This window comes from Taeniopygia guttata, chromosome 3, assembly GCF_048771995.1.
Source record: "Taeniopygia guttata chromosome 3, bTaeGut7.mat, whole genome shotgun sequence".
NCBI lineage: Eukaryota > Metazoa > Chordata > Aves > Passeriformes > Estrildidae > Taeniopygia > Taeniopygia guttata.
Genome location: NC_133027.1, coordinates 104,563,152 through 104,590,641, shown reverse-complemented (window position 1 = coordinate 104,590,641; position 27,490 = coordinate 104,563,152). Strand labels below are relative to the sequence as shown.

Genomic DNA, 27,490 nt, shown 5'->3' with positions numbered 1-27,490 from the left:
TGCTTTTTCTACTGCTTGAGAAAATACACCATGACTTGGACAAGTTCTAAGATAGCAAAATTTCTACTTTAAATTTACTTGATTAGCTTTTGAACACCCCAGTGTCCTATAGCAACACCCCAGAACCTGTCTGCAGCCCAATGAGTTGCATACAGCAGAACATCTCTATTGCAAGCATATTCTCTGCTGTGGCTACATTTTGGTTCTGTGGGTCAGTGTACAACTCCAGTATGGAAAGCTCTTACTAAAGCCCTGTTAAAAGTTCCTGGCTTGCACTAGCTGGAAAAGAAGATTTTGTGAGTTACCTAGCAGATAGTCCATTTTTTTATTTTTTATTTCTTATATAAGTGACTTCAAGTCCATCTCTTTTATACATAATGAAGTTACAGGTCAGTCCAATGTTTCTTCACAGTAAGTAAGGGCAAAAGCACACAGTTGTCACTGGAAGTAATTACATATTGAAGTTGCTGGAGATACAAAAGCATTTTAAAACTAAAAAAAGAGAACTCCTGCAATGTATCAGCTGAGCTACTTCTTGTCAAATCAGGGAAGCATTATTCCTATCATAGGGAGTGCTATGGTGTGCTCCTCTGGCATGCTTTGGTTCCAGGATGAAAAGCCTCAGTTTGTGGGAAGATCTCACCACAGATTAAACTTCCTGTTGAGGGGAAGAGGAGGGTCAGGCACTGATCTCTTCTCTGTGGTGGCGGTGACAGAACCTGAGGGAATGGCCTGAAGTTGTGTCAGGAGAGGTTTAGGCTGGGTATTAGAATAAATTTCTTCTCTCAAAGGGTGTCTGGACACAGGAACAGGCTCCCCAGGGTAGTGTTCACAGCCCAAGGTTGGCAGAGTTCAGGAAGTGTTTGGACACCACTTTCAGGCCCATGGTGTGACTCCTGGGAATATCCTGTGCAGAGTCAGGAGTTGTGCTTTGATGATCCTGATGGGTCCCTTCCAGCTCAAGATTGGTGATTAAGATTCTGTGATCCTCCTAAATCTTCCTGATATAGACAATGAAGATAGGTAGTGCAGAACAAGAGGGTAAATAATGCAGTTTGCCACATTTGGAAGCTCTTGCTTTCTCTGCCTATGACATTTGTTATCTGAGAAGACAGCTCTTCTGCTTTAGCTATATAAGTTAGGTGCATATAATTGAGGCATATAAACTAATCCATAAATAGTTGATGTGAATGTATTCACATGAGCTCGAGAAAGAAAAATGGAAACAGAAGCAAGAGAAGACAAAACATGGTAAGGTGACAAAGGGAAGAGAAATCATTTGAAATACCTGACAGGACAAATAGCGGAAGGACAGAACAAATTAAGCTGATGTAGTAGTGGGACATGTGATAAGATGATCATATGATATATATAATGCAAACTGCCCATGCATGCCTACAGATTAGGAATTAGAACTTTATTGACTGGTAGAACTGAAGTTCTGGAACCAATGTACATTTGGAGCAGTAGTGGGCAACAAGTCTTAATACTCTGAAGACAGCTCCTAATATATATTTGAAGGGGTTCATATGGATTGCATGTCGTTGCATGAACAGCTTAACGACTTTTGAGCTCTGTGATCTCATGTGATGAAAGATTCCTGTGGTCCCTTATGCCCAGAGCTACACAATTTGGGTTTTCTGCTGGGTACAGTCAGCAGTACATGAAAGACACCACACTCTGTTAATACATATAATTTCATTGTCCGTGTTTCTAAAAAGAGTAAATGATTCAAGAGTAAAAGGCACAGAATTTTTATTCTGCTTAGTGAGAGAGTTTGCTCGCAAATTAAGTATTTCTCATTAGCTTTAAAGGGCATCAGTTCAGGTACATGTCTTAGTATATTAAATGTAAATGTAGGTTCCTCCCAAAAAATACAACATGAGAGTATAACTCCTTGCTTTCCACGTCTCACAGTAAGTATACAAATGTATTGTTTTAGTCAGGGATTTAAGAAAGATTAATGACAGTTTTGTGCCTTTATTTAAAATGAAGTCTGAACTTTTGAAATAGATGAGCGAAGTAGTCTACCATAAAAGATAATTTCATTTGCCAAAATGAAACTACCTTCTAGTATTAATACTGTAATGAAATGGTTTGAAATATGAACTAAGAATCTTAAGGACAAAGATGCCCATTGTTCCATCTTCAGTAGTTACTTCTATAAACAATTTCATCCATGTAAAAAGCTTTATGATTTTATTTTCATCATTGACAGGCTGAGCTGTGTAGCTGTCATACTTTGCAGTCTTCCCTCCAGTGACAACCACACTGACAACATGTTATACTCCACATTGATTTTACAGTTAAGGAGCTGATTGTGATATATAGGGATTTTAAGAATTCAGCTGAGAGGATGACTTTTGCCTTTTATCATTCCATTAAAATTTTATAACCATCTTTTTCATGTCATTTCATCCATGAATTCTTACTTTAGAAAGTGATAGCTACTGCTGCGAGCATAACTTTTTTCATGTTCAGAGCTTTTTATTGTATTAGCAAACTATCCCAATTATAGTTAATACTCATGTTTTACATAATTGTGGTGACCCTTTCAACCAAGCAGTATCGTGCTAGTTGATTTGTACATAGAATTAGATGATTCTGCTTGCCATTTAAAAAGAAGCTGCACTGAATGAGAGTTGGGGACTAGGATTTAATGCTTTCCCATCCAGTGGGGCCAATTAAGCATCTCTCAAACGTCTTGTTTGAACTCAGAAAGTCTTAAAAGTCTCTCTTTTAAAAGGGCAGTAGGGAATGTGTGGATAGGTATGCTAGCTACCAAAATACGCTTTTTTGAGGGGAAGGGGAGGGACTAGGGGGACCCAAAGCTGAAGTTTGACAGCTCCTCCTGTACATTACAGATTGTCCTTAAGGAATAAGTCTGAACTCGGGGGGCGTTGAAGCTCAGGTTCAACTAATTACCATGAATGTTTCACCTGTAATGCCTGCAACTTATTCAGTAGGAGTATAAAGACTTAGCTGTTCCCTTACAGCAAACTGCTTGAATACTGGGGGGCTTTTCTGTTGCAATTTTTTTCCTCCCTCCTGCAGATGCTCACAGTGCAATAGCTCATGAGCTATAATTAGATGAAATGCAAATTTGTAGTTCAGTGGTAAGTATTGTATTTCAGCTCCTTTCCCCCACTAAACTAGAATTTGCAGCAACTGATTTTCAAGGTCTTTAATTCCAAAGCAAATTGTCCTCCTTCCCTTCCACCCCAGAAAAAAAATTCAGTTTGCAGAATATAAATATAAATCTAATTCAGATTTACACCTCTACCTCTCCATCTTTCAGGGAGATCTAAATAATGGACCAAATTTTGTTCCAACTTACGACCTAATTGATTTTACCCAAGAGTACATGCAAATAGAATTTAATTACTCTTTACAACAGATCATCTTTTGTACTTGCAAATTCAGAGATCTGAATTAATCCTAGTGTGCACAAGCATTAAATACAGAACTCCATCCTTATTATCACCGTGAGTAGAGCAGGATATGTGATACAGCTGAGATTTATGGAGTTGCTTTGTGATGCATCATATAATGAAAGAAAAAACGCTGTTACTTTTCAAATTCAAAGGCAAAAAAAAAAAAAGCAAAATGTAAAATCGCTATCCAAATTTTACATCACTGTTTTCACAGACATCACTGGAATAATCCTGATGTGCCTCTTTTTGTATGTTAAAGGAGAACAGAGACTTCTGACTGCTTCAGCTGTTACTCTAAAATATAGAAGGAGCAACTCATTGTGCTGGATTTATTTGATTCCTTCCCCCATTCCTCCCCCCCGCCCCCCCGCTTTTCCCTTAAAATTTATCAGGAATTATTTAACTTCTGGTGAAGTAAATTATTCTTCCTATAATGTTCCTTCTGGTTTGGACAACAGGAATTAAAATAGTGTTATTGACTACAACGGAATTCAGCATATGCTATGTCACTTCCCCTGAAGTCTTGTCACACCCACAATCTCTAATTAATTTTAAATTTTTGAACCCTTATAATTCTAAATGTAGGTCCCCTCTTCTCCCTCTCCCCCTGCAAATCCCCAAATCTAAAGCTATTTTAAACAATTACTAAATCCAAGTATATCTTTTTTTAAGATTTCAATAAAATGTAATGTTCACAGAAAAATCTCATAAATGTCAAAATTGCTATGGGCAGAATAGGGGAGAATATAGTATTTTCTTGATTTGCTGTAGCAATTTATAGATTTCAGGATGTGGTTTATAAGAATGCTAAATGTTCTGGAATTACAGCTGTTACTGATCAGTGATTGAGCCAGATTTGTGTTATTGCACCATGTTCATGCTTGTACCTAGAGAGCAGTAAAGCCTCAATATAATAAAAAGCACCTGCATTTTAAATGAAATTTCAATTGAAAAACTTAACAGCCCTTCAAATTGCAGAATTTAACGCAGCCCAGTAAAGCTTAAATAACACTTTGCCTCCACAGGCTGAGGGTTTTGCATTCAAGGTGACTTGATTGTGTCGCATGGTGAAATTATTTACAATTAAGGAATTTCTCTGGAGGGCTGCAGAGTATTTGCTGTTCCACAACACCTATGCAGGCATATGGTCGGTCTTTTTCAGTATTCATGGAAGCTCCTGAACCTTTATGATAATTGAATCAGTTAGAGTGCTGAGTGGAGCAAGCATAAAACCTGTTAACCTAAAGGTCAGATCTGTGCATTGTTTATTTATCAGTAGGTGAAAGAGCTAAATCGGCAGCTTCTGTCACAGTCGAAGTAAAAAATCACCTATAATATTAACAGGGAGTAGATAAATTGCAAAAAATGGATTAGAATTATAAACAGAATGAAGTAAAATATTGAATATATAATGAGAGATGCAGTAGAGACTTGAGTTGTGAGTTGTAAAAATCACAGCATTGTTATGCTTGTGCTGTTGGTTGCAATTAGTATCTAGCGCTCTAGAAAAACATCCCTAAAAGCTAGAACTGCAGGTCTACAGTAATACTGAGCCATGCACTTTCTCCTCATGCAAACAACATTGATAGGGCACTTCTGAGACACAGGAGGAAAAAGGGATACAGAAGAGGAGGGCTGGGACTAGGGAAGGTGAGCAGCTTGCCTTTGAGAAGAAAGCCATATTCATCCCCTGAATGTCTGGGCCTACATTTTACCATTTTACAAAGAAACTGGCTGTTTAGTAGACCTGAGCTTCTTTTCTGATTTTTGAGCCTAATTTGGTGAGTACATCTTGCTGATACTGATTTTAAAAATCACAAATTGTTAATAATTTCTCTTTCCTTTTTTTTTTTTTTTTTTTTTTTAAATTTTATTGCAGAGCCTGGACCTTTAGATCCACCACTTCTATTGGATGTTACAGCAAGGGCAGCGAGCATCACCTGGCAGCATCCTTTACAGCCAAATGGCATTATCACACATTATAATATTTACCAAAATGGCCAGCTGCATGCTACAGTGCCAGGAACTACATCTAACTGCACTGTAGAAGACTTGCATCCTTACACTGTCTATGTATTTCAGGTAGAAGGATGCACTTCTAAAGGGTGCTCTCTTTCCCCTACAACGCCAGAAATACAGACTCTTCCAGATGCCCCTGAGGATATTCCTGCTCCAGAACTCTATTCTGATACTCCAACTTCTGTGGTCATATCCTGGCAACCACCCGCTCGCCCAAATGGTTTGGTGGAAAACCTTACAATAGAGAGGAGGGTGAAAGGAACAGAACAAATCTCAACTGTGGCACGCCTCCCCTTCGGTCAGACCATGAGCTACATTGACCAGAGCACTGCTCTGAGCCCTTGGCAGAAATTTGAGTACAGAGTGCTGATGAGCACCCTGCATGGGAGCAGCAACAGCAGTGCCTGGGCAGAAGTCACCACCAGGCCTTCAAGACCTGCCGGTGTTCAGCCACCAGACGCAGAAGCGTTGGGACCCTATTCAGTCAAGGTAGGAATAATTCTCATTGCCGCATGGCTTTAACGTGTTTTCCTTGTAGCAACTGTGTATTTAAGAGAGACATCTACTGGCTGAGCCAACAGGCTTCATTGCTGCAGGGGTAGTTGAATAATTAGTATCTGTGCTTTGGCTCAAAAGCATTAGAATCATTTCCATTTTTTTTTTCTTTACACCAGCCTCTGGCGTTATATTCCAGTTCATTTTCTTCTTTGCACACCTAATGTATTTTCAATATTAAACTTAAAAGATTACTTTTAACTCCCTAATCAGATCAGAAAATTACCTACTACTGTCTCCAAAATTTCAAGACTTCATTAAAATGCTTAGAAGTAATTTTTTTTCCTGTAATTAAGTCTTCTGTATATTTATCAGATTATTTTTTTTTTTAATAGCTAATGAAGAAAAAATAGCATTTTTGTTCTCCTGATTTACGAAAGACGAGTCTTACAGGACTACATAGGAAGTTTTCAATTATTCACATCGTTCTGTTGGGAATGAACTCTAGAGGACAGGATAACTACCATTGTTTTGGCTTGCATACAAACTTCATTCAAGGGAAATTAGTGTAACCAAACAAGAGGGATTTTTGTAGCTTAGAAGCCTCTTTTGTGTAAATACACACATGCTTCCATGGATTCAGTCTTGTACTAATGCCAAAAGTATTGGTACAGTAGCTTGCTCACCAGAGCACAAAACAAAGGACATTTGCATAAGATTGAAGTTCATCTGTTAGATTTATTATTTTTTGGTATACATTGTATTTTCAAAAGGTAAACACAGTGGTGTTACCAATGCAATCTGAATATTTTGAGGGTATGAATTTCAGCACTAAACCAATGCTGATATTTTTTCTTTTTTCACACATAATTTTAAGCTATAAAAAATGCTGACAAAAAATCCTGAGCTTATGAAATTATGTTTTAATGTCTAAGAAATTGCATGTTACCTCCGTGTTAATTGCAAATCAGTTCAATATGAGTACAATGGTTACTGTAAGAATTAATAACGATCGACCACTAGTAATTATGATGAATTGCCAGACTGCTTATTGAAGATTTGGGCAATCTACTTCCAGGACTCTGCCCTCTGTACTTCTGTAGATATATCTTAATATTCCCCACAATTTCTAGTAAAGCATTTTTCATGGATTTGCCAGAAGCTGAGTAAATAGTAGCTCTAGTTCTATCGCGTGTTTCCCCACATGTCCACATTTCACTGCGTGAGCTTTTTCGCGTTGGCTTCAACTCTGAGCACAAAGACTCGCTGCAACCTTTGAAGCTCCAGTTAATGTGGTAAGAATATAATAATTTTATATCTTACCCCTGTTTTTTTCCTCCAAGTGCATTAAGCACTCAATCCTAGTTTTAAAAGCCTGCAGGTTATCAGAGACTGTGTCATTCTTTACTGGATATCTTTTCCTGAGATCAGACACATGTGTACAGTTGTAAGTTTATTGTATTTTTCTCAACTCCGAGATTAAGTAAGCTACCAATACTGAAAGTTAGTTGAGTCATTTATTTTTCTGAAATCTGAATTCAGGCAATACAGTTTTCACTCTATAATAATTGAATTTCAACACAGCATTGTTTTTAAAATTTGTTTTCCCTTTCTTACTGAAGAGTTAAGATGCTTATTTTCCTTCTTCTTCCCCAGCCTGTCATTGATATTCAAAACTCTTTAAAGCCCTTTAATGTCCAAACTGTATGAACTCCTCTACGAATGGTGGTCAAATTTAGTGTCACTGCTGCTCGTGTAGTCTCAGACTTGTGTTTTTCACCTGGAGACAAATATTTTTTGGATCTGTTAAGATCAATTTTTGTCAAAGATGCTGAAGCCTGGATGTTTTTGTTTCCATGAATCAGTTTTACTGTCAGGTTTCATTAATTTTAAATATTTAAGTTAAAATGTTCAAAATAGTTTAAGGTGGCAGCATTGAATTGAGAAAAGTGACTTACATATGTGTCTCTCCAAATATATTCACTCCTGAGTATCTCTTTTGCTAAATTCTCTGTTACTGTACAGAGCATTGGTTCTTTGCTGATATCGACATAAATTCTTGTATTTATCAAGTATTTTAATTTACTTAATGTTGTTCCATTTTAAATTTATAAGTGATAGAAAGTCAGGAACACTTGGTGCAGTTTCTGTGCAGAGAGTATCCCATGGCTGAGATATTACTTCAGTTCTGATTTCTAAGATTCTAAGACTTCTTAAAAATCTTTAAATTTCTCTCACTTGTCCAGGTCAGCAAGACATTTATTTAATTTTTTAGCATTTATTATTATAATAATACATTATTTCTTCTCTTCAAAAAATTGAAACAAAGCTGTAGTTGCAGAAGAGCTCATTGCACTTCGTCACTGATGAGATAATAGACAAGACTTGCTGCACCCAGCAGTTTTCTCGCCTTCTGCTTGTTTGCAGATGGGAGCGCCAGGTGAAGCAACTGGGATTTCATCTTACTTGTCGGTCTTCTTACAGATCTGTCAAATGGATTAGCTTGCTAGACGTGGTGTTGTTTCCTTCCCTGCATTTTTATGGCGAATTCATGTCAGAGTGGGAGGGCTCGGAGAGCACTCAGGGCTTCACTGTATTCCTGAGGCGGTCTTGTGTGAATGCTGTGTACTGGGAGAGTACAAGAAGAACAAGGGAACACCTGTTCACAAAATGTTTGGGGATTTTGCCCAAATTCTCTAGAACTAGGGTGGAGATCTGTAAACCCACTGTGTCCCTTCATCCCAGAAATTGCTAGTTGCCCAGACAGAACAACTGTGCGGTATTCTGCAAGGATTGCCTCTTAGTGGTTGAAATGTATTCCTGTGTAGAAATAGGACAGGTTTCATATGGAATGGCTTTACACTGGTGCCCCTAAGAGTCCTAGAAAGTCTGACTTTCCCTCCTGAGTACCTCAAGCCCAGCACAATTGCAGTGCACATATCACCTATGTAGTGTTCAAATGAAATTTGTGGAGCTCTTGGTGCTTTACAGTGCTCTTACCTCAGTGTCTGCAGTAGCAACTCTTAAGCTCTTTGAGGGTGGAAAACAAGGCATCTCTTTGGGAAGATTTTAATTACCTCTCACCCTAGAGAGAGCTCCTAGGTTAGAGCAGGAGGTTTTGGAAAGGCGCTGTGGGAAAGTTTAGCAAGAGGCTCCTTTACCAAGCCACAGTAGCAAATCAATAGAGGCTTTCAGCTGTCAGTGCAACCAATCCCTAAACCATGAGTGCAAATATTTATTTCTACTGAAAACAGAGAGAATTTACAAAACAAGAGAAATATATTTCCATTGCTTTATTTAATCATTGAATCAATAAAAATGATTTGAGGATGTGAAGAATTCAAAGTGCTCTAGGATGGTACTCACTTGAGTATACAGCTTATTTTCGTCGACTAAAGCTTTCGCTCTACAAGGAGGAGACTATCAGCACTGCAGGTCACTCTCAGGATAAACAGTTCTGATATGTGTGTGCTCCTTTAACATTTCATTTTAATCAGAATGGAACAATATCTCTCCGTAACATTTAACTTGCTTTCCTTTAAGCAACAGAAAGCGTAAAGCTGTCGATAATTTTTGAAGTACCCATTTCTGTGACACCTGCATGATATTTTTTAATATTTGCTGAATTGATAATGTTCATGGTAGCAGAGTATAATGCACAATAAACTGCTTTTGTGGCTGATTAAATGCCAAAGTGAAGTGGAAGTATTCAGCAACTGCAAAAGCCGTTTATTTAGTATATGCCAATGCCATGAACATTATTCCTGTTACACAAGATTTGCTATACCCTAATGTACAGAAGTAGAAAAGAAATTGTTTCCTTTTCTTGTGAGGTTTGCAATTGCTGTGCTGCTTCAATCTCACACTTCACACTGATATGACATTCGCAAATGTAGCTAGGTTGAGTGGCTTGAGAAAGAGGCTGGTTTACACAGTGAATAATTATTTAATAGAGTTCTTTGTGTAGGAAAGGCATTATGTGGCTGGGTACACTGAACTAAATTAACTGTAATATGCAAATATTCCAACTTTGGCCTTATAACTTTTGGTAGGCAGAATTCCCTTTTGCTGCTGGGGTTCTATCTTGAGGATTCTGGCCTGGAAAAGGCAGCTGTAGTTTTAATTATTGGCTTAACCAGAGACTTGCTGCCTCATATTGCCTGTATTGCTCCCCATCACTGATGACTGCCACCACCTGGACCACTGATAGATAAAAAGCTGCAGCCATTTCCAATCTTAATTTAACTTTTTTCTCAAGATAGAAGTTGGCATGAGTTGTGTATAATCCTAATGTTTCTCTCCAGGGGAAACAGTTTTTTTTCCTTTTTAGTGTTTATAAAGAGTTTGTAAGAGAATGGTTTCCTCCTGGTTGGATGGAATAAATACCTCACTGACATATAGTTCTTGTGCTGTGCTATTCCCTCATGATAACATCATTTAAAGAAACTTCCCGCAATTTGATTAGATACAAAATGAGAAAAATTAAAATTATTATTACTTCTCTCTTAATATATGTTATATCTGTAGCCTGTGAGGAATGCAGGTCTGTGGTGATTCTGTGGTACCTAATTGCTATTCTAATTTCTTTGTTTGTTTGTTTGTTTTGCATATTGATTTAATAATGTCATTGATTTTCCATGGATTGATTATTTTTCTGAAGTATTTCCTCATGAGTTCTCTGACTGAGGAACAGCTATAGGCTTTTTAATTCAATTGTCATTCATGTTTGTTGTTACCCACAGAGATGACAGTGTTTTACTTTACTGTTCACCTGCCATTCTGTTATTTGTATAGAAGAAACTGAAGCAGAGAAAGCTGCTATTCCACCCACCATATTGAACAATGTCATTAGTTTGCTGTCACAGTATCTTCAAAAGTTGCCATCTGTACTCTTTCAGTGCAGTAGATTATCATTTATTGCAATAGTGATAAACTTTTCTGGTTGCTATTTCTCAGATTTCACTACTAAATTGGATATGCAAGTGAGCAAACACAAATAAACAAGTCTCTATTTTTATGGTTGTCTTCTGTTCTTCATTAACCCAGAAGCTGAATAGTGGACTGCTAAATGCCTGTTCTGTAAATAGGCTGGGAATAAAATACACAGGAGAAAGATTTCAGCTGTAAGGAACAGATATCACTGACACATTTAAAGCAACATACTCTGTAGTTACAGTTTGAGTATCATGCATGACAAAGAATTAATCCATTTTCCATTTCCCACAGAATTAGTTATGGGCACATGTTCTGGAGCTGGTGTTTTTTGTCTCACATATTAATGTTTGCTGTCCTGGGAAGTTGATTCTGATTACAAAATGCAGGGTGCAATGCTAATTACTCCAAGGTCACTGAAGTCAGTGCTAACAGTGAGGTGATCCTTCAGTGTTCCTCCTCTGCAGGTCACTGTTGGCAGAGAATGAGTCTGTGACGACCCTTCCTCTGTTCCAGGTTAAAACTCCCTTGTACTATTTCATTCTTCAAGCACTTCAGTCTGCAGTTACCCCAGAACATAATTTTGAGAGTAGAAAGAACCCTGATTCCTAAGCTGTGTCTGCTAAAGGAAGATGCAGCACACCCAGGTAACAGCTTCATGCTAGAAAAGGGGAGAAAAAAGGGCTTGGACTTTGTTCACCACTCTTCCAGTTTTATGCAGGTATGCCTGGTGCATCAGGGAAATTGTTTAGGAGCGATCAATCCTTGTGTGAAGATTGCCTTGTGATGCTGCTAAGGTCAGGGAGACCTTGGTTCATTTGACACATAAGTGCTGCTTGAGTGACTTAGGATATTCCAACACCCATAGGAACAACCTTAACTTGCACACTAGAGGTTTTCCACATGTTAGGATTGTGATTTCTTGCACAGCTTGCTCATTTGGTATGGATTATGCAGTGGGGTTTCATCAGCATCGTCCCTCTGCCTCAGATAAAGTTGAAATTCTCTGATGTTGGTGTTTAGGATCATAAATGTTCTTTTGTTTTCCCCACGACTCAAGCCAAGTCCTAGGAGTTTTTGTAATAGCAATCTGTAACTGCAAACTTGATCATGCTGTTCTTCTGTGGTAGTCCTTGCTGAAGCTGGGTGTAACTCATGTGCAAAGTTTATGAGCAGAACTATCAGTGACCTTTCTCAGAATTTGCATTTCCAGTATGACCCTGGCTCGTGATTGAAGCCACAATAATTTCTGTTAAGACAGATAAGAATTTTGGAGGAAATTCTCCCAACTATTCCAGGGGAGCTGGGACATTGTCAGAGGACCAGTCCAGTGGCTGGAATGCAGAATTAGGGTAGCAGGTCTTTGTTTGAAGTTTTGCTTCTTTCTGATACATGATTTAGTCTAGGATTAAGTCGTTCTATCTCTAAAACTGGAATAATAATACTTGCAATTTGAGACTTACAATGTGCTTTGAGACCAACAGTGAAAAGCTCTCAGTAGTGTATTTATTACATTCTGTTTGTAGAGGTTACAAGCAGTATCTAGGAGAAATGAGAATAAAATGAAGCCAAACACACTGATTTAAAAGCAAACTGTTGAAGCCAGGCCTGAACAGTAAAATAGCCTACATGTGCCAATGCCTCTCCTCAGATAGCTCAGAATTAAGTTGCAGGGTTCCAACAGCTGTCAAAAAAGGAAAAAAATTCCAAGGTTATAACTGTTTAATGGGGGGAAAATGGCTAATTTCTGTCTCTTTAAATTTTGTGGTGGAGAAAATAAGGTCCTTTGATCTTTAAATGAAAGCTTCCAGAGTCATTACATTGAATCAGTTAATCTCTCCCAGTAGTTACCTTATTCTCTCTTCCTCATGGGCATCCTCTTTCATGGTCTCAGTGCTGAGCTTCAAATCAATGAACAAACTGTTACTGCTTCCAACACAGCCTGTCTAGTGAGCTTTCCTGCTTTCATGCATTGCCAAGTTCTTACCTCAAACCTTGGCACGTCCAAGAGGAGAAGAGGTCCAGTAGTGCCACGTGTGTGCTTACCAGGCTGGCTCCATCATCTTCATTTATGGGTCAGGCAGTCCCTTGCCTCTTGACAAAAGATGTTTGTGAGGGATTGCACATCCTGTCATTCCCAGGTGACACAGGAAATTCTAAGCAGCTCAAGTGACACAGCAGGGTTAGGGAGTATCCTTGGTCATCCCACTACATAGTTAAAAAAATTATTAACCAGAGCAACAACAGATCTTCATATCTTTGCGTGAGATATCCATACCCAGACAAAAATAAGCTGCACTGTGCATGCTGCTGGCCGCATATACTTTGTTCAGAATGGTTTTTATTTCTCTCAGGGAAAAAGCATTAAAATTTAAAGAAATTTCCCTGTGTAAGCCCCACAAAGCATATCTGCTATGAGCTTACAGTATGAGTTACTGTACCAGTGAAAGCACAAAAAATGCTGTGAAGTAGCACCTGGGAGTTTTTGAAGGTGTCACCAGCTAGGGCACACACTATGTGAAACTCAGGAGCTGAGGTTATGGAGCAGCCTCTGTTCTCCTGCCATTAAACTGTTCTTTTATGTGAAGGGGTTACAGGGTATGATGAGTCTTGCACAAGTTGTGTTAGAGCAATTTTGCAGGTTTAGACATAAAAGTAAGGCATCAAAAATGAAACGTGATTAGAAAATAACTCAGCCTCTCTTCCAGGAAATAAGTTTTGGTACAAAGTGAATGTACCAAATTTGAGACAATTTTATCTTCTGGGAGGGTAGTACCAGGTATTTTCCAAACTATTTGGCATGCAGTTCTTTTTTTAGGAGCCACCTAGCATTAAGCAACAAGAAGGCTTTTTTTCACCAATAATGACAGACTTTCTTTATTAATATTCAGGTAAAAGACCTCAAATACTTTACCTTCACTGAAACAGAATTTCAGGATAGGTACTTCATCCATGCATGTCCAAGAATTGTACAACCTGTGTTCTAGTTTCTGACTGTGTATCACTTACTTTTCTTTGCATTTACTTCCTTTGTTTCAACTTTTGTCCCACCTCTTGCTACATTCCTGGGGTGAGAGGCTGAAAAGGCCTTGACCCTTCGTAAATGCTGCTCAGGTATAACAAAAATATCCCTGTGTTACCATCACTGTTTTCAGCACAAATCTGAAACAATACTAACCCTATTCTACTATGAAGTTAACTCTTCCCAGCCAAAAACCAGCACATACTTGTACTTGAAAACTTTATCTGTTGTCTGTGCTAATTATCCATTTTTCTGTTTCCTAAGCTTATCACTAGATCACATGAAATACATCAAAAAGAGAGTTCTGCTCAATGTCTGTGAGAATGGTGCAGACTTAGTTCCTACCTTTTGTGAATTTTTGCACAGGTTTATCAGTGGTATTTTCTTTATTTGTTTGAACATGATTTGGGGCCAGAAGCAACAGAAATCTGAATACAGCATTTGATAATTAGCCAGAGCTAAGCCTTTCCTATGTGGGCATCAATAATCTTGGTTTTGCTGTCTTTACTCAAGATCACCCTGTTTCTAATTCTCTGTTTAATAGTATTCCAGAATCTGTTATCAAAATCCTTCAGCTTTCTCCAGCACTTTGCTGCCAGCTTTCTTACAAGTCTGATGGCCTAAGAGGTCCTTTTGTACCTAAAATACAACATTTTGTGATCCCATTTTTAAAAATATCATTTTATAAATCAAGTTTCTCTGTTTCCAGGGCCCTATGTAATTGTGCATATACATTTTTAAAGATAGTTCTTTTGAAACTAAGAGAATTAAGGAATAAGTTTAAATTAACAGGAACTAAAGTATTGTGGTATTACTGTTTAACACTTCAGTATTTTCTTTGTTGTACCTAGGTTTTAGATATATACCTAGGTTTTAGGCATATCTACCTTTTCTCCATTTCTGTGCTCTTTTCTATGTTGGATTCAATCCTTAATTATCTCGTGCCTGGGAGGAAAAGAGACAGCAATTGTTATAGATGAGTGGGTAAATGGCAAGAAAAACAGTCCCAGAGCAAAGCAAAGCTTGTATGCTTCCTGCACTGGGATTTTTAGGAAAATGAGTATTGATAGATGCTGTTACACTACCTTTATGAAACTTTGAGATTCCTAATACATATTAGGTTACATGTCCTCGTTGTGCCAATCTGAAGGCTCGTCTCTCATGGTACAATGGCAAAAAGCCTTAAAAATAATTTAGAACATTAATGAACTTTATAGTGCAATTCTTTGTGTGTGATTCTTCAATGGAGCTGGTAAGAATAAATATATATGTAAATGTGCTATCGACTCCCTCCCTCAAAAAAACCCTAAAAACTTAAAAAATCTCACCTAACCACAGTTAGGTGAACAAAACCACAGTAAGAGTAGCAGTATGTATATATATATATAAATACATATGCATGTGTGTGTATAAATCTATAAAAACTATGAATTTTGTATGTAATATTTTTACAATCAAGTTTTTTCAGTATAATTTTATAGTTCTTAAAATGGGAAATTGTCCCTGTTCTTTGTCTGATAGTTACCAGTGTAATTTGTTAATTAAAAATAAAAGGGAAAACCTGCATATTTCATCATATGAAGAGTGCAGAAAAATTTGTTTTCTTATAGAAGCTAATGCAGTTACATTTCTTTGAAAACTGTGGAAACACAAAGATTTGTTTTTATTCTGCTACTCATGATCAAGCATGCCAGGCAATACACCCTAAGAAAATAAGTGTCAGTGATACTTATGATAAGTATTGTACTTCTGCTATTACATCTGAACATCTCATGGAATTTTGAGTAATGTGGAGTGTTCACATTTTATTGGTAAAGCAAAATAATAGATTTTTCAATGGTTACAGCTGTTACTGAGGACCTCACTAAAATTAAAGATTAGATTTCTAACTGATTTCCCTTTAAAAACAAAAGTCTGTTTTGATGTAAAAGAACATCTTCAGATCCCACTTGTGTCCATCTTTAGCATGCTGTGCCTGTATTTCTGCAATGTGACTGTAAGAGATCTGTTATTTTAATTTTATTCTTTTTCCCCTCCTTCTTCAGGTCTCCTGGAAGCCTCCTCTGATTCCGAATGGAGAAATCCTGAACTACGAGATTCGCATGCCCGACCCACGCATTGTCATCGCTGGGAACCCTTCGTCAAGGCTGAGCCATTTGGTGACCAACCTGGTCCCCTACACAAACTACTCGGTCACGGTGATAGCTTGCACTGGAGGTGATGGCTTCCTAGGAGGCTGCACCGAGAGTTTGCCCACAAGAGTGACCACACCCTCGACAATTCCTCAGAGCGTCAGTCCCTTGTCTGTCACTCCCATCAGCGAATCCTTTATTGCCATCTCTTGGCAACCGCCACTGAGGCCCAATGGTCCCCATCTGAGGTAAGCTGAGACTGAGAGAGCAGTTTGCTTCTCCTTACCTAAATCTGACTCTGAAAATTCTGAGTGATGCAGACTTCGTCATGCGATCTCTTAAGTTTGGATTTTTTTAAATTCCTTTTTGGGGCTCAGAAAAGAGACAGGATTATTCAGGGCAAGTGTGTTGTCTGTTCTGGGAGGCTCTGGGTCGCAGATCAGTGCTGTCTGAAAAACCAGGAGGAGCAAGCACAGGATATTTGCAAAATCATAAGTGGTTTGGGTTGCAGCATTGGCTACTTTTTGGTGATGATTTCAGGCAACAAGTTCCACCAATAAAATGACAAGAAAAATAAGAGATCTTTGTAAACATGAGTAATTAACACATCCAAAATTCTCAATACTCTGGGTTATTCCACATGAAGAGAAAGTGACCATTTGGAAGGATGATGACATGAAATAATCTTCAAAAATTAAGTGATGAATAAATTTTAAATGAGATAGTGTATGAGAAAAATGGAAGCTGAAGGGCTAGAAGTGTGAGAGCATAGCCAAAATAGGAAATTCAAGGAAGTGCTGGGTACAGCAGGCTGGGTTTCACCACAGGAGCCAAATAAAGGAATCTCCTCTGAGATTTGTCTGGAATGATGGGATGGGAATCTTGACTTGAATACTGAACGGATGTGTGTAGATATACATTAAAGAAATATGGATTTGAGTGCATAAAGGTTTATAAAGACAAATATATCTTTATATATACACAATAAAAAATGTCAAATCTTTCATTCTAGTGCTTTAACGTATCGTGAAACATTGTGCATGGAATTATAGCTCTGTAGTCCATATGTTCTGGTTAGTAGCTCTCTTCTAGGTGCACTGACGGGTTCAATAATTATCATGTAATGCTGTTTCAGTTGCATGTGTTATTACAGCACAGTAGCTTGACTTTTTCTTCAGGCTTAATTAGGGCACACTACAACTGGATGAAATGATGATTGCTCTACAGTAAAATCTGAAGTTTCAGAAAAGCAGTGTCTGTTATTCTGGGGTTAACAACATGACCATTTTACCATAGATTATTGAAGTAATTCAGCACGACCTACATCTGCAGATTTCATTTCTTTCATGGTGTGCCATGCTGCCCTCAACAAGAACAACCGCTGAAGCAGCTGCTCTGTACAGCATGATGGAACAAGAAGTCTGCAGCAAGCAGAGCAGCAGCAGCAGCTGCCAGTGGGGGTGATTTACACATGATCGCCACTCAGTGTTCAAAAAGATTTGATGTTTTTCAAGACTCGTCTATGAAATATATTGGACAGAATATGCCAGGATGGTTTCCTATAAAGCTGTAATGATCTGTCTTTGGGTTGACACTGATGAACCAACCACTCATGTGAGAGCTGCTCTTGTTATAAAATAATCTGATTTTTTTGGACAGAGTTGGAGATTAATTAGTTTTTGCTATTTAATTTCTGAAGTTATAATCCGAACTTCTGCAGTAATTCAGTTTGGCATCACTAAGTGGCACAATGCTTGCTTGTACCTGTTGAAGATTGTTCCCTAAACTCAAGGGCAAAAGTTGTGGGAAGTTATGCATGGACTTCCTAGCTACTATGGAGCACAGAAAATGTCAGATCTCTCATAAGAGCATCTCAGTTGATTTCTGGTTTTGAAGCAACACTAAATCACGTTATGCAGTACCTGTTAAATACCTCTTCATTCAGGGTCTCAAATCTGGGATGGTGTTGTCCAATATGTCCTTATCAGACTGGGGATGATCTTAACTTTAAGAACTGTCAAATTACACACAAAGTCATTTGTCAATGCGATAATTACAACAGAGTGGTGAACCACACCAATGTATTCTGCAGAACAATTAAACATGGAAAAATTTTCACTATTGTGCATTTTAGATGAGAGTGTTTAAAATCTGCCTGACTACCAACAGACTTCGGTCTAGAATTTAGCAGTAAGCACACACTTAAGCTTACTTAAGGAGGGAGCAGTAAGCCTCCCTCCAGGGTGGGAGGCAGGGACAAGATGAAATAGAGCAGCTCAGCACTTAAGAGAATCAAGTTATGTATTTAAGGGAATATATATGCATATGACCCTAATTTTCTGGGGTATCAAACTGAAACAATTATTGAAAAAATAAATTAAACAGTCCTGTGGAATGTAATAAAGAGTAATAAACCTAAAGATTTTGAACAAATATATCTAATTTTGTTTTCTTTAGAGTGCAGTTTCCTTTTCAATCCCTAGGATTATTAGGAAATGCAAACTATAATATTAACCCCTTTAGTTTGTGGCACTAAGTGATATAATTTTTGTTAAATTCCATAAAAGTTTTGTATAAAAGGTGATGGAGAGTGTGTGATGCAGCCTGGGTGAAAAGCATGTTTTCCAAATCAGGCAGTCTCATGGCTGACCTGATGAAAGATGGGCTTTGGCTGACCTGCTGTTTGGAACAGAGACAGGAATACTGCTTCAGATACCAATTAAAACCAGGATGAAATAATTTGGTCTTTCAAGCTCACATCATGAATTTCTACCCAAACACAAAGGTGCCTTGCTAAGGTCTACAGATGGCTGGAACAGTTAACTCATTCTGTGCCTGTTTTCTCATGTAATTTACACTCTGGTTATTTGCAGACACATTAAGTACAAAGGTACACTTAAGCTACTACTAATAGTAAAATGATAATGGCAGTGCTCTTTGTTTCAGTGCATTTGTGAGAAAGAGGCATAATAATTTCATGTTCTGGAGCAACCTGTGCTTATCATGCAAGTCTGCGTGAGACACTGTTACAGGCTATTTGGACTTGCTCTTGATAACATTTCTACAAAGTTTAAAATCCGTAAATCATTGAATAAATTAGGGTTTTTTTTTCAAGTAGAAATGCTTAATTTTTCATTTTGAAACTAGTTTTGTTCTTTTTTTTTTTTTTAGTAATTGAATGTTTTAAATCACAAAACATTAAAAAGAATGTTTATCTCAGGAAGTTTACAGCTGTGAAAACAAAATAATGTGTGGCTTTAAAAAAACCTGGTTGGGTTCTTTTTTTTTTTTTTTTTTTGTGTAATAACATTAGTTGAGATAATCCTGGTGTTCTGCTTGTCTTTTGTGTTAGATATGAGCTCCTGAGACGTAAAATCCAGCAACCACTTGCATCAAATCCCCCTGAAGATTTAAATCTGTGGCACAATATTTACTCAGGAACTCAGTGGTTTTATGAAGATAAGGGTCTTAGCAGGTGAGATTACAAAAACTATAAAAACAAATGCTGGCATTTTGTATAGTGTGTGTTCAATAGTTCAAAGTATTTCTTGTGTCTTTGTGTAGTGAACATATTAATTATGTAATGAAATATTTTTTGTCATCATCTTTGGTGTTAATCATTCTAATATGCAGGGATTTGTTATTAGTGTGTCATTCTTGACTCATACATTGTTTTGCATTAAAAAACAAATTAAAATAAAAGTCTCATGAAATTTTAGCAGGGATATGCTCATACAATCAAACCATTTAGATTTATGTGTACAGATGCTGTAGATTTGCATGTTGCCGAAATTATAGCATAGGCAGAATGCATGTTTGAGGGAAACACCTGAAAATTGTTTTCAGCAATGTTTTTTCACCTGATTTTGTTGTGTTAGCTTCCTCACCATTAAATGCAGGGTATTTAGAATGGAGAAATAGAGTTTGTGCTCTGTTCCTCAGTATGTAACAGACCTGCTGTTTGGGGTAGAGCAAGGCATTTACTCTTGATCAACCTTAGTTTCTACATCTTGAAGCCAAGGCTGTTGCTCCTTGAGAAAAAATACACAAATAAAGAAATTGTAATGGAGGATTCAGCATTGGGTTTTTCTAGGTAAAGTCGCAGGAAAACCCTCATTAATGGTTTCAGGGTGTGTGTTCTGTGTGCTGGTGTGCTTTATGAGAACTCTGTGTCAGTCACTGACCCTCAAATATCTGTTCTTTCCTTCTACTTTTGTAAAAATTGAGTGAGCATCCCTCCTAAGCACAATGAGAATCAGGAGAACGTGACCTCTGCTCTTGTCAGAGACACACACAGAGATAACTGCTCTCAGAGCTGTTCTTGTACCAATCCTGCCCAAGCGTTCATTCCTTACTCTCAGCCATGCTTGAAAGTCTGCACAGAGTTGCCCTTAGTTTTAGCTTTGCATATTTTAGTGCTGCAGCATATTTTTGTGCATGTAGCAGTTCTGTCAGCAATTCAGAGGTGGCAGTACACCAAGACAGAGCCTCAGTGACCGGTCGTTAGGCACCATGACATTTTAGGTTGAATGAGCTATGGCCAAAAAAGTGTGCCTAATCCTTGGACACATCTTAACACTTCTCCTAGAGAAGGTTCTGCAAACTGCAGCTATGATTTTGCAGTTAACAACTCAGGAATTTGTGGCTGGAGAGAAGATGCTGCAGAGAGGCTCAAGCACTCAAGCCTTATTTTTCCCAGAAGAAAATTCATATATCAGAATTTGTTTTCATTTGTCATACTTGAAGCATGTTTCAGAATTACTGATCTTGTCAGATGTTTTCTTCATTTCTAACAGGCTACAACAGACTCATTTGATTTTTCATTGTTGAAAATATGGGTCAAAAAAATGAATCACAAATTCTCATCAGTAAATTCCAAGACTAGAATACTTTCATTTTTGTTTTTATTGTATGTGTGCTACAATGTCTAAGAACGAATTAAATGTCTGCAAGTGACAGAAGAAGCAGAGAGAGAAATAAGATGTGTTTTGTATATTTTGCCTGTTTGTCAGTACTTAGAGTAAGAGTTGGAGCTAGTGAGTTCTCATAAAGTTGCTTTCTTCACAGTGGCACTGCTAAAGCACTTTCAAAAATCAGGGTGTTAGAGTAAAGCATTTAAAATAAATACAAAAAGTAAGTAGATATACACTGTGGGTGAGTACTTTTTGTACTAAAATCTCTAAATATTAGGCATTTATTGTATGCTTTTTTATTGCATTTGTAGACATTTATCCCACTGCAGCTTCAGTGAAAATTTGAACAAGATGATCCTGAGTTTCTGTCTTCATGCAGTTTTGTGGAAGGGTTTTTATGAGGAAATTAAATTTGAGATTATGAAATCCCATTTAAAATACATTACTATGCCTTTTGCTACAGTGAAGAAATTATGATGTGACAGTCACTTGGTTTACTAAATACAGATGTAATTTTTAATAAGTCTTTGTAATTGGAATATGCACAGTTATAAAGAAAATTATTTTATTAAATGAGTTTGAACTCCTAGGTGCCTTTTTCGGGGTGTTTTTATAGTGGAAGAGTCCTGACTGTGTGGTGAATCCCTTTTACAAATGAGATACTGCAAGTTAAAATCAATGGGTTTCCCAAAAGATGAAAAAAGCCTCATTTGATTAAATTCTGATCCAAATTTTGGCAGGTTGCCACCACTGTAATTACATATTGAATTGAGCTATAATCTCTCAACACCTCAGAAGCTAAAACTATGAAGAAGTGAAATAAAGTGTTTTATTTTTACCATGTTAATCATGCTGAACAATTTCCACAAAATAGATGCCTCTTATGAAGTCTTCATTGATGCATCCCATGCAGATGAATTTTTGTGCAGGGGGAGAAGAAACAACAAAACTTTGGCACAGGCAGAAGGTTTACAGCAAATATGTCCTGTGTCTGCATTTTTCATTCCATTTAATTATTTTTAAAATGTCTTAGGTACACAACATATGAGTACAAGCTCGTAGTGCACAACGAGGTAGGATATACATCAAGTGAAGAAGTGAGAGCTACTACATTAGCAGGATTACCAGAGAAGGGAAGTGTCCTTGTTGCACGTGCTGTTAATCACACTGCCGTGGAAGTGGAATGGTCAAAACCAAGTAAGTGTGCTTAGTATTTATTCCAGTAACCAGATGTTAACCTGCCATCACTTACCATGGCCTGCCTTGCTCTCAGAGGAAACACGGTCCTTGCCTTGATTTATAATATATCTAAATGTCCTTGAAAGGAGAGGAAAGAAATAGGAAAAAAAAAGGCGCACATTTTGCTCTTTCTCAGTCATGTTTGTATTTATTATATGTTCTTTCTGCGGGATGAGAATAGTGAAAATAAAGAAATAGTTAATGCAAACTCCTGAGACATGTATAAAGGAGTACTACACAAAATCCTGTAGTCTTTGTGGCCTATTTCATCCCTTTGTATAAAAATTTACATCTGCATTCCTTCACAGTGAGAAGATTCCCCTTCTCTTTCTTTATGCTCTGCTTCTTAAAATGAATTTAGCCAATTTCTCTAGTTGGTTTGTTAATACAGCAGAGGGGAATTTCTTCATGACTTAAATGCAAATGATATTGTAAGGACTGGGTGTTGAATTGCAACAAATGTAGTCTCTTTATTTTATAATTGCATGCCTGAAGTGAGCATGCTTATAAAAACTGACAAATGTAATAGATCTGAAGAAGCTCGCTGGAGTTTCATTACCTTGGTAATCTAAATCCCTGACCTTCTAGATGTAGTTAATGCGATCTGGTTTTATTTTCATTCATATCTTCAAAATTTCCTCCATATATGTTTGTGAATGTAGAAGTTAAACACCAAGACAAGGCCATTCATTATTTGAAAACCTTATCCTATTTCATTACTTCTTACGTTGCAAATAAACATATTAACTATTTTGTTTGTCAGTGTTTCATTCTTTTTTATAATGTTAGCTTCCAAATTAGTTTTTTGTTTTCTCTGGGAACTTTGGGAAGTTTCAGTATAAGTTGCCTTGCTGTTTTTCCCTACTGAAAATTTCTGACTTCTAAGGATCTAGGCCTTGTATCAGTACCACTTAAAAATAGCATATCATTCTTGATGAAGAGTTTCAATGACAAACCCATATATTATTAAATCTAAAAAAAAGCTTTTGGCTTTTATCAGTTCTCCGTCTCAGTGAGCTGAGTCCTGTTCAGTAGCACGGTGTGTCATTTCAAGATTTTTGTGTTAGTGCTTACAGTTTTCATTGTAATTATACTTTTCATCTCGATGCCTAGTGGAAAAGCAGCTGCATTTAGTCAGACCTGAACTTAAACTGTTTGACAAAGGGCAGATAAGATAACAGATGACATCTGAATCACTAAAATGGAGAAGACTTGCCTGAAATCTGTGCTTATCCATCAGCTCAGACCAGTGAATATCATTCCCTGTGTAGCCTGATAGCTGTACTGTTTTTTCTGTCTTTCTCTGGGGAAGATAGTGTTGGGTAAAATACAGTTTAGAAAGAAATGTGAGGATCTAGGGTTTTTGCCCTGTTATGTATAATGCTTTAGGGTGTATTACAGCTTTAAATGTAGATGATGTGCTCATGCTTGTTCTGAAACAATAACACAGTTTCTCACTGTACTGTGAATGACCAAAATGCCATCTAGGTAAAGCTGAATATCACTGGAATTTATGGCATAGGCACAAGTCCTTTATTCATGGCTAGAGGAATAACAGAGGTTTGGAGTGGGCTCTGGGAAGTGTTGTTTGAAGGGAAGGAGCAAAAAGGCCTGCACCCCACTACTTGTAGTGAGTCTTGCCTATTTGTTTATTCCATTGTCTTCATGAGGATGTCTAAAGAAAGAAAGCTTTCTCCATTGCTGGATAGGATGATGAACCATTATTGATTTTGAAAAATTAGGGACAGCAATCTGCATCACTCCTTAAAAGGGTGAAATTGGAGGCATTTGATGAAATCATTCCTATTTTAAAAATAAGAGGTTGTGCATGAAAATTGGTTTACTCTTCACAATGAATGTTGTTGATAAGAAGTTTGCTGACTGAAAAGTTCCCAGTTGACGTCCCAATGTTTTTCCTTTCTTTTCCTAGCACTGCAGGATTTGCAAGGAGATGTTGTTTACTACACCCTCTTCTTGAATTCTACTGATGAGAGAAGATCTCTGAGGGTCCAGGCTGATGTAAACTCTGTAGTCATAGATGATTTGCAGCCCAACACAGAGTATCAGATATTTTCTCAAGTATTTAATGGAGTCCACAGCATCAACAGTGAAGTTGTTCATGTGACTACCTCAGATGGAGGTTGGTTAGCAGTGAATGCAGCTTGGCTTAAAATCTGAGAATGAAATTGATTGATTTTTGTTAGGGTTGAGATCAGTCATCCTTCCATTATAGAATTTCCGGTATAAAAGGAAAAAGGTCTAAAATGTTAAAATGCTTAAGTGCTGGTTGTCATCATGTGGTAGATCAATAAACAGCCCCACTGAGACAGAAGCAAAAGCTCTAATAGCAGATATTAACCCAGTTTGTTCTCATCTTCTCCTGCATATTCTTGTCTGTATGCACTAAGTTTGGAACTGAGTTCATATCAATAAATGGTGGAATTTAGAAACAATTAAAGGGTTTTTTAAAAGATTTGCTCTGTGAAGCGACATGCTCTTGACATGACAGATGTACAGAAGGCCTTTCCTGAGTCACTAGAAACTCTGGGTGCAAGTTCAGCCTCTAAGAAAATTCTTTATGAGTCATTTCTATGCCAGTGGGCAAGTGCAGAGCTGGGGGTGGAGGTTGAGGATAAAATAATAATAAAAAAAAATTGTGCATCTGAAATGTGTTTAGAATGGTCTTTCTAATCTTTTTGCTTTATAAAGTCTCATTATAAACATTATAATATCATTACCTCAGAAGCAAGTGTTCCAGGTCATTAGCAAAGCGCTTTAAGGGAGGATTCCATTTCCTTTCTCAAGCCAAAGGTCAGCACCTTTTGTTTATAAAATAGAATTGATGGTAAGGGCAATTTTTCAACTGGTAAAGATGGTTTCTTATTATAAAAATAGGCCTTTGCATAGTTATTTCTGACATGCTTAGATAATTATGTAATTTAACGCTAAGGAAGGTGTTGGTTTTTTTCTTTTTTTTTTTTTTTTAATAAATGTTAGACTACATTATTACCTAGAGTAATCAACATTTTAAACCATTTACATAATGGCAATATTGCATATTGCTTCATCTATAAGGCTGATAATGTCACGTTCCATCAGACATAAGTTATTTTGGTCTCAGGTTTTACTTTAAAAGCAAAATGCTCTATTCTTTTTTCCTTTTTTCTTTTTTTTTTTTTAAGAATTAGGATTGGGGAGACATAAAAATAATATTTGCATGTTGGCAGTACAGATGTGTGAGTAATTTATCACTATATCTCACTGGCCACATACTACTGATGATTGATACTGTGCTGCTGATATAAAGCATTTTACCATCAGCTCTCATGATTTCTAACTGAGAGTATAATAAGCCAATTTACAGAAGACTACAGACTGTGATAACTTCATCAGAGGAAAGCAGATAAGCAGTGAACCCTTTGCTAAACCTAAATACTAATCTGCATTTGGTTAAACAAGTGCTTTTGCAGAGACAGCTGGAGTTTATTCAGTTTCTTCCTTTATTTCTAGAGCCTGAGGGCATGTTCCCTCCAGAGGTTGTCATCATCAACAGTACAGCTGTACGTGTCATCTGGACATCGCCTTCAAACCCGAATGGTGTTGTCACAGGCTACTCTGTCTATGTAAATAACCAGCAGTACAAGACTGGAATGAGCGAGCCAGGATCCTTTCTTTTGGCAGATTTGTCTCCCTTCACTGTGTATGATATTCAGGTTAGAATATATTTTCTGGGTTGTGTGACATACTTTGATTTTAATTATTTAATTCTGCTTGGATTGCCAAGAAGAATATAGTTTTGTAAATTTCTTTACACACATGGACATGTGTTTGCACTGATGCTTGTGTGCATATCCATACAAGGAATACATTTATTTTTAGCATGTTTTGGTTTGTGTACACTTTTCATCACAAATTTCCATTATCTCTTTCTTCAAAGTGTCAAAACTACATTTACTTTCCCCTAAATGCTTTGTGCTACAGCATTAGCAAAGCCCCAACATATATTACAAAGATGCAAAGATTCTACTCCTACTCATTAAAAGAAAATTGCAATTGTTTAAAAAACATCAGGCATGCATGATAAATCTGTACAGTGAAATAATAATGTTGCATTTGACATCCCATTATCAATTTTTTTTTCCTTATCCTTTTGAGGAGGCAGCAGAGCTGATCTCTGAAATTATCGCAGTGCTTTCTATGGTCTTAATATGTGCGACATTTTTTCTTTGCTTTTCCCTTTCTCTCTCTTTGCCTTACTAGTCACATATCTAGTGAAAGGCAAAATACTGTGGGCAGAAATATAATAACAAAAATAATAAAAAAATAAATCTTTATATCCTGACTTTATAGTCATCTCTTCAAGAAATGGATTTTGACACTTAATTGTAACTATTCCTGTATATTTCATGAAGGTTTGGTTTATATTATTATATATTAGATAAACTTAGTCGTACCATGTATACTCAATTTTGAAAATTTGCAGCCAGTTACTCCATGCCATAAATAAACATCACAGACATACACTCTATAACAGATTTCCATGTTCCAGCCCCTCTGAAGCAGCAAAGCTCCATCCATGAATACACATATGACTTTCTGAATGCCACTTGGAAACACATTTGTCTTTTCTCAATAACAATGCAAATTCAGTGTACTGCCTCACTTGTAGACTCTTTATATTAATTTACCATGGCCACCTTCTGTTGCATGAGATGTTAATTATTCTTCTCTTCTGCTGTGCTAGTATTTATATTTGCATCAAAGTGATATGTAAAACCAAAATAAGATGCCTTTATTTTTTTTTTCCTTTTGATTATTTTTCTTCTTTTCCTGTAAATAATAGTATCTTGGATGCCTGTGCATCTCACTGGTAGTCTCACTGCATTATTTTTCATTTTCATGCTTTTTTTTATTTGGAGTAACTTCCTTGTTGACAATAAAGAAGCAATGTTATGATCCTTCACTACCTATTTCACTTTTCTTAGTTTAATCCCAAGAATTGAAGGATTATAAATTTATTTCTGTGGCATGTTTTCATAAAAATTTGTATAATTTCTATTCGCATTTCTCACTTTTAATTTACAAAATATACATGAAGGAACAGGACACACCAAGGAAAAATTATTTTTTTTTGTCAGAATATATGGTATGAATAGAAGCATTACTCAAGGCCTCAAATGAAAGCACATTTTTTTCAGTGTTGTGTACTGAGGTCTACATATACATACAGACAAACAAGTTTACTGCAACTCTTTTGGTGATAACTTAATAGAAAGAGCAATTAGTGCCATAGGGCTGCATGTA

The 27,490-nt window shown here is 37.1% G+C and overlaps 1 protein-coding gene across 5 annotated transcripts in view; it reads left to right on the top strand.

Annotated features, from left to right (window-relative positions):
* Window positions 1–27,490, top strand: part of USH2A (usherin) — a 373,664-nt gene that overhangs the window by 238,038 nt on the left and 108,136 nt on the right. For all 5 annotated transcript variants that reach the window (XM_072927553.1, XM_030269121.4, XM_030269120.4 and 2 more), the window contains 6 exons: window positions 5,314–5,942; window positions 15,948–16,282; window positions 19,387–19,509; window positions 21,981–22,144; window positions 24,117–24,326; window positions 25,697–25,899. In XM_072927553.1, the coding sequence (XP_072783654.1) occupies window positions 5,314–5,942; window positions 15,948–16,282; window positions 19,387–19,509; window positions 21,981–22,144; window positions 24,117–24,326; window positions 25,697–25,899 (1,664 nt within the window). The remainder of the gene's footprint in view (window positions 1–5,313; window positions 5,943–15,947; window positions 16,283–19,386; window positions 19,510–21,980; window positions 22,145–24,116; window positions 24,327–25,696; window positions 25,900–27,490) is intronic.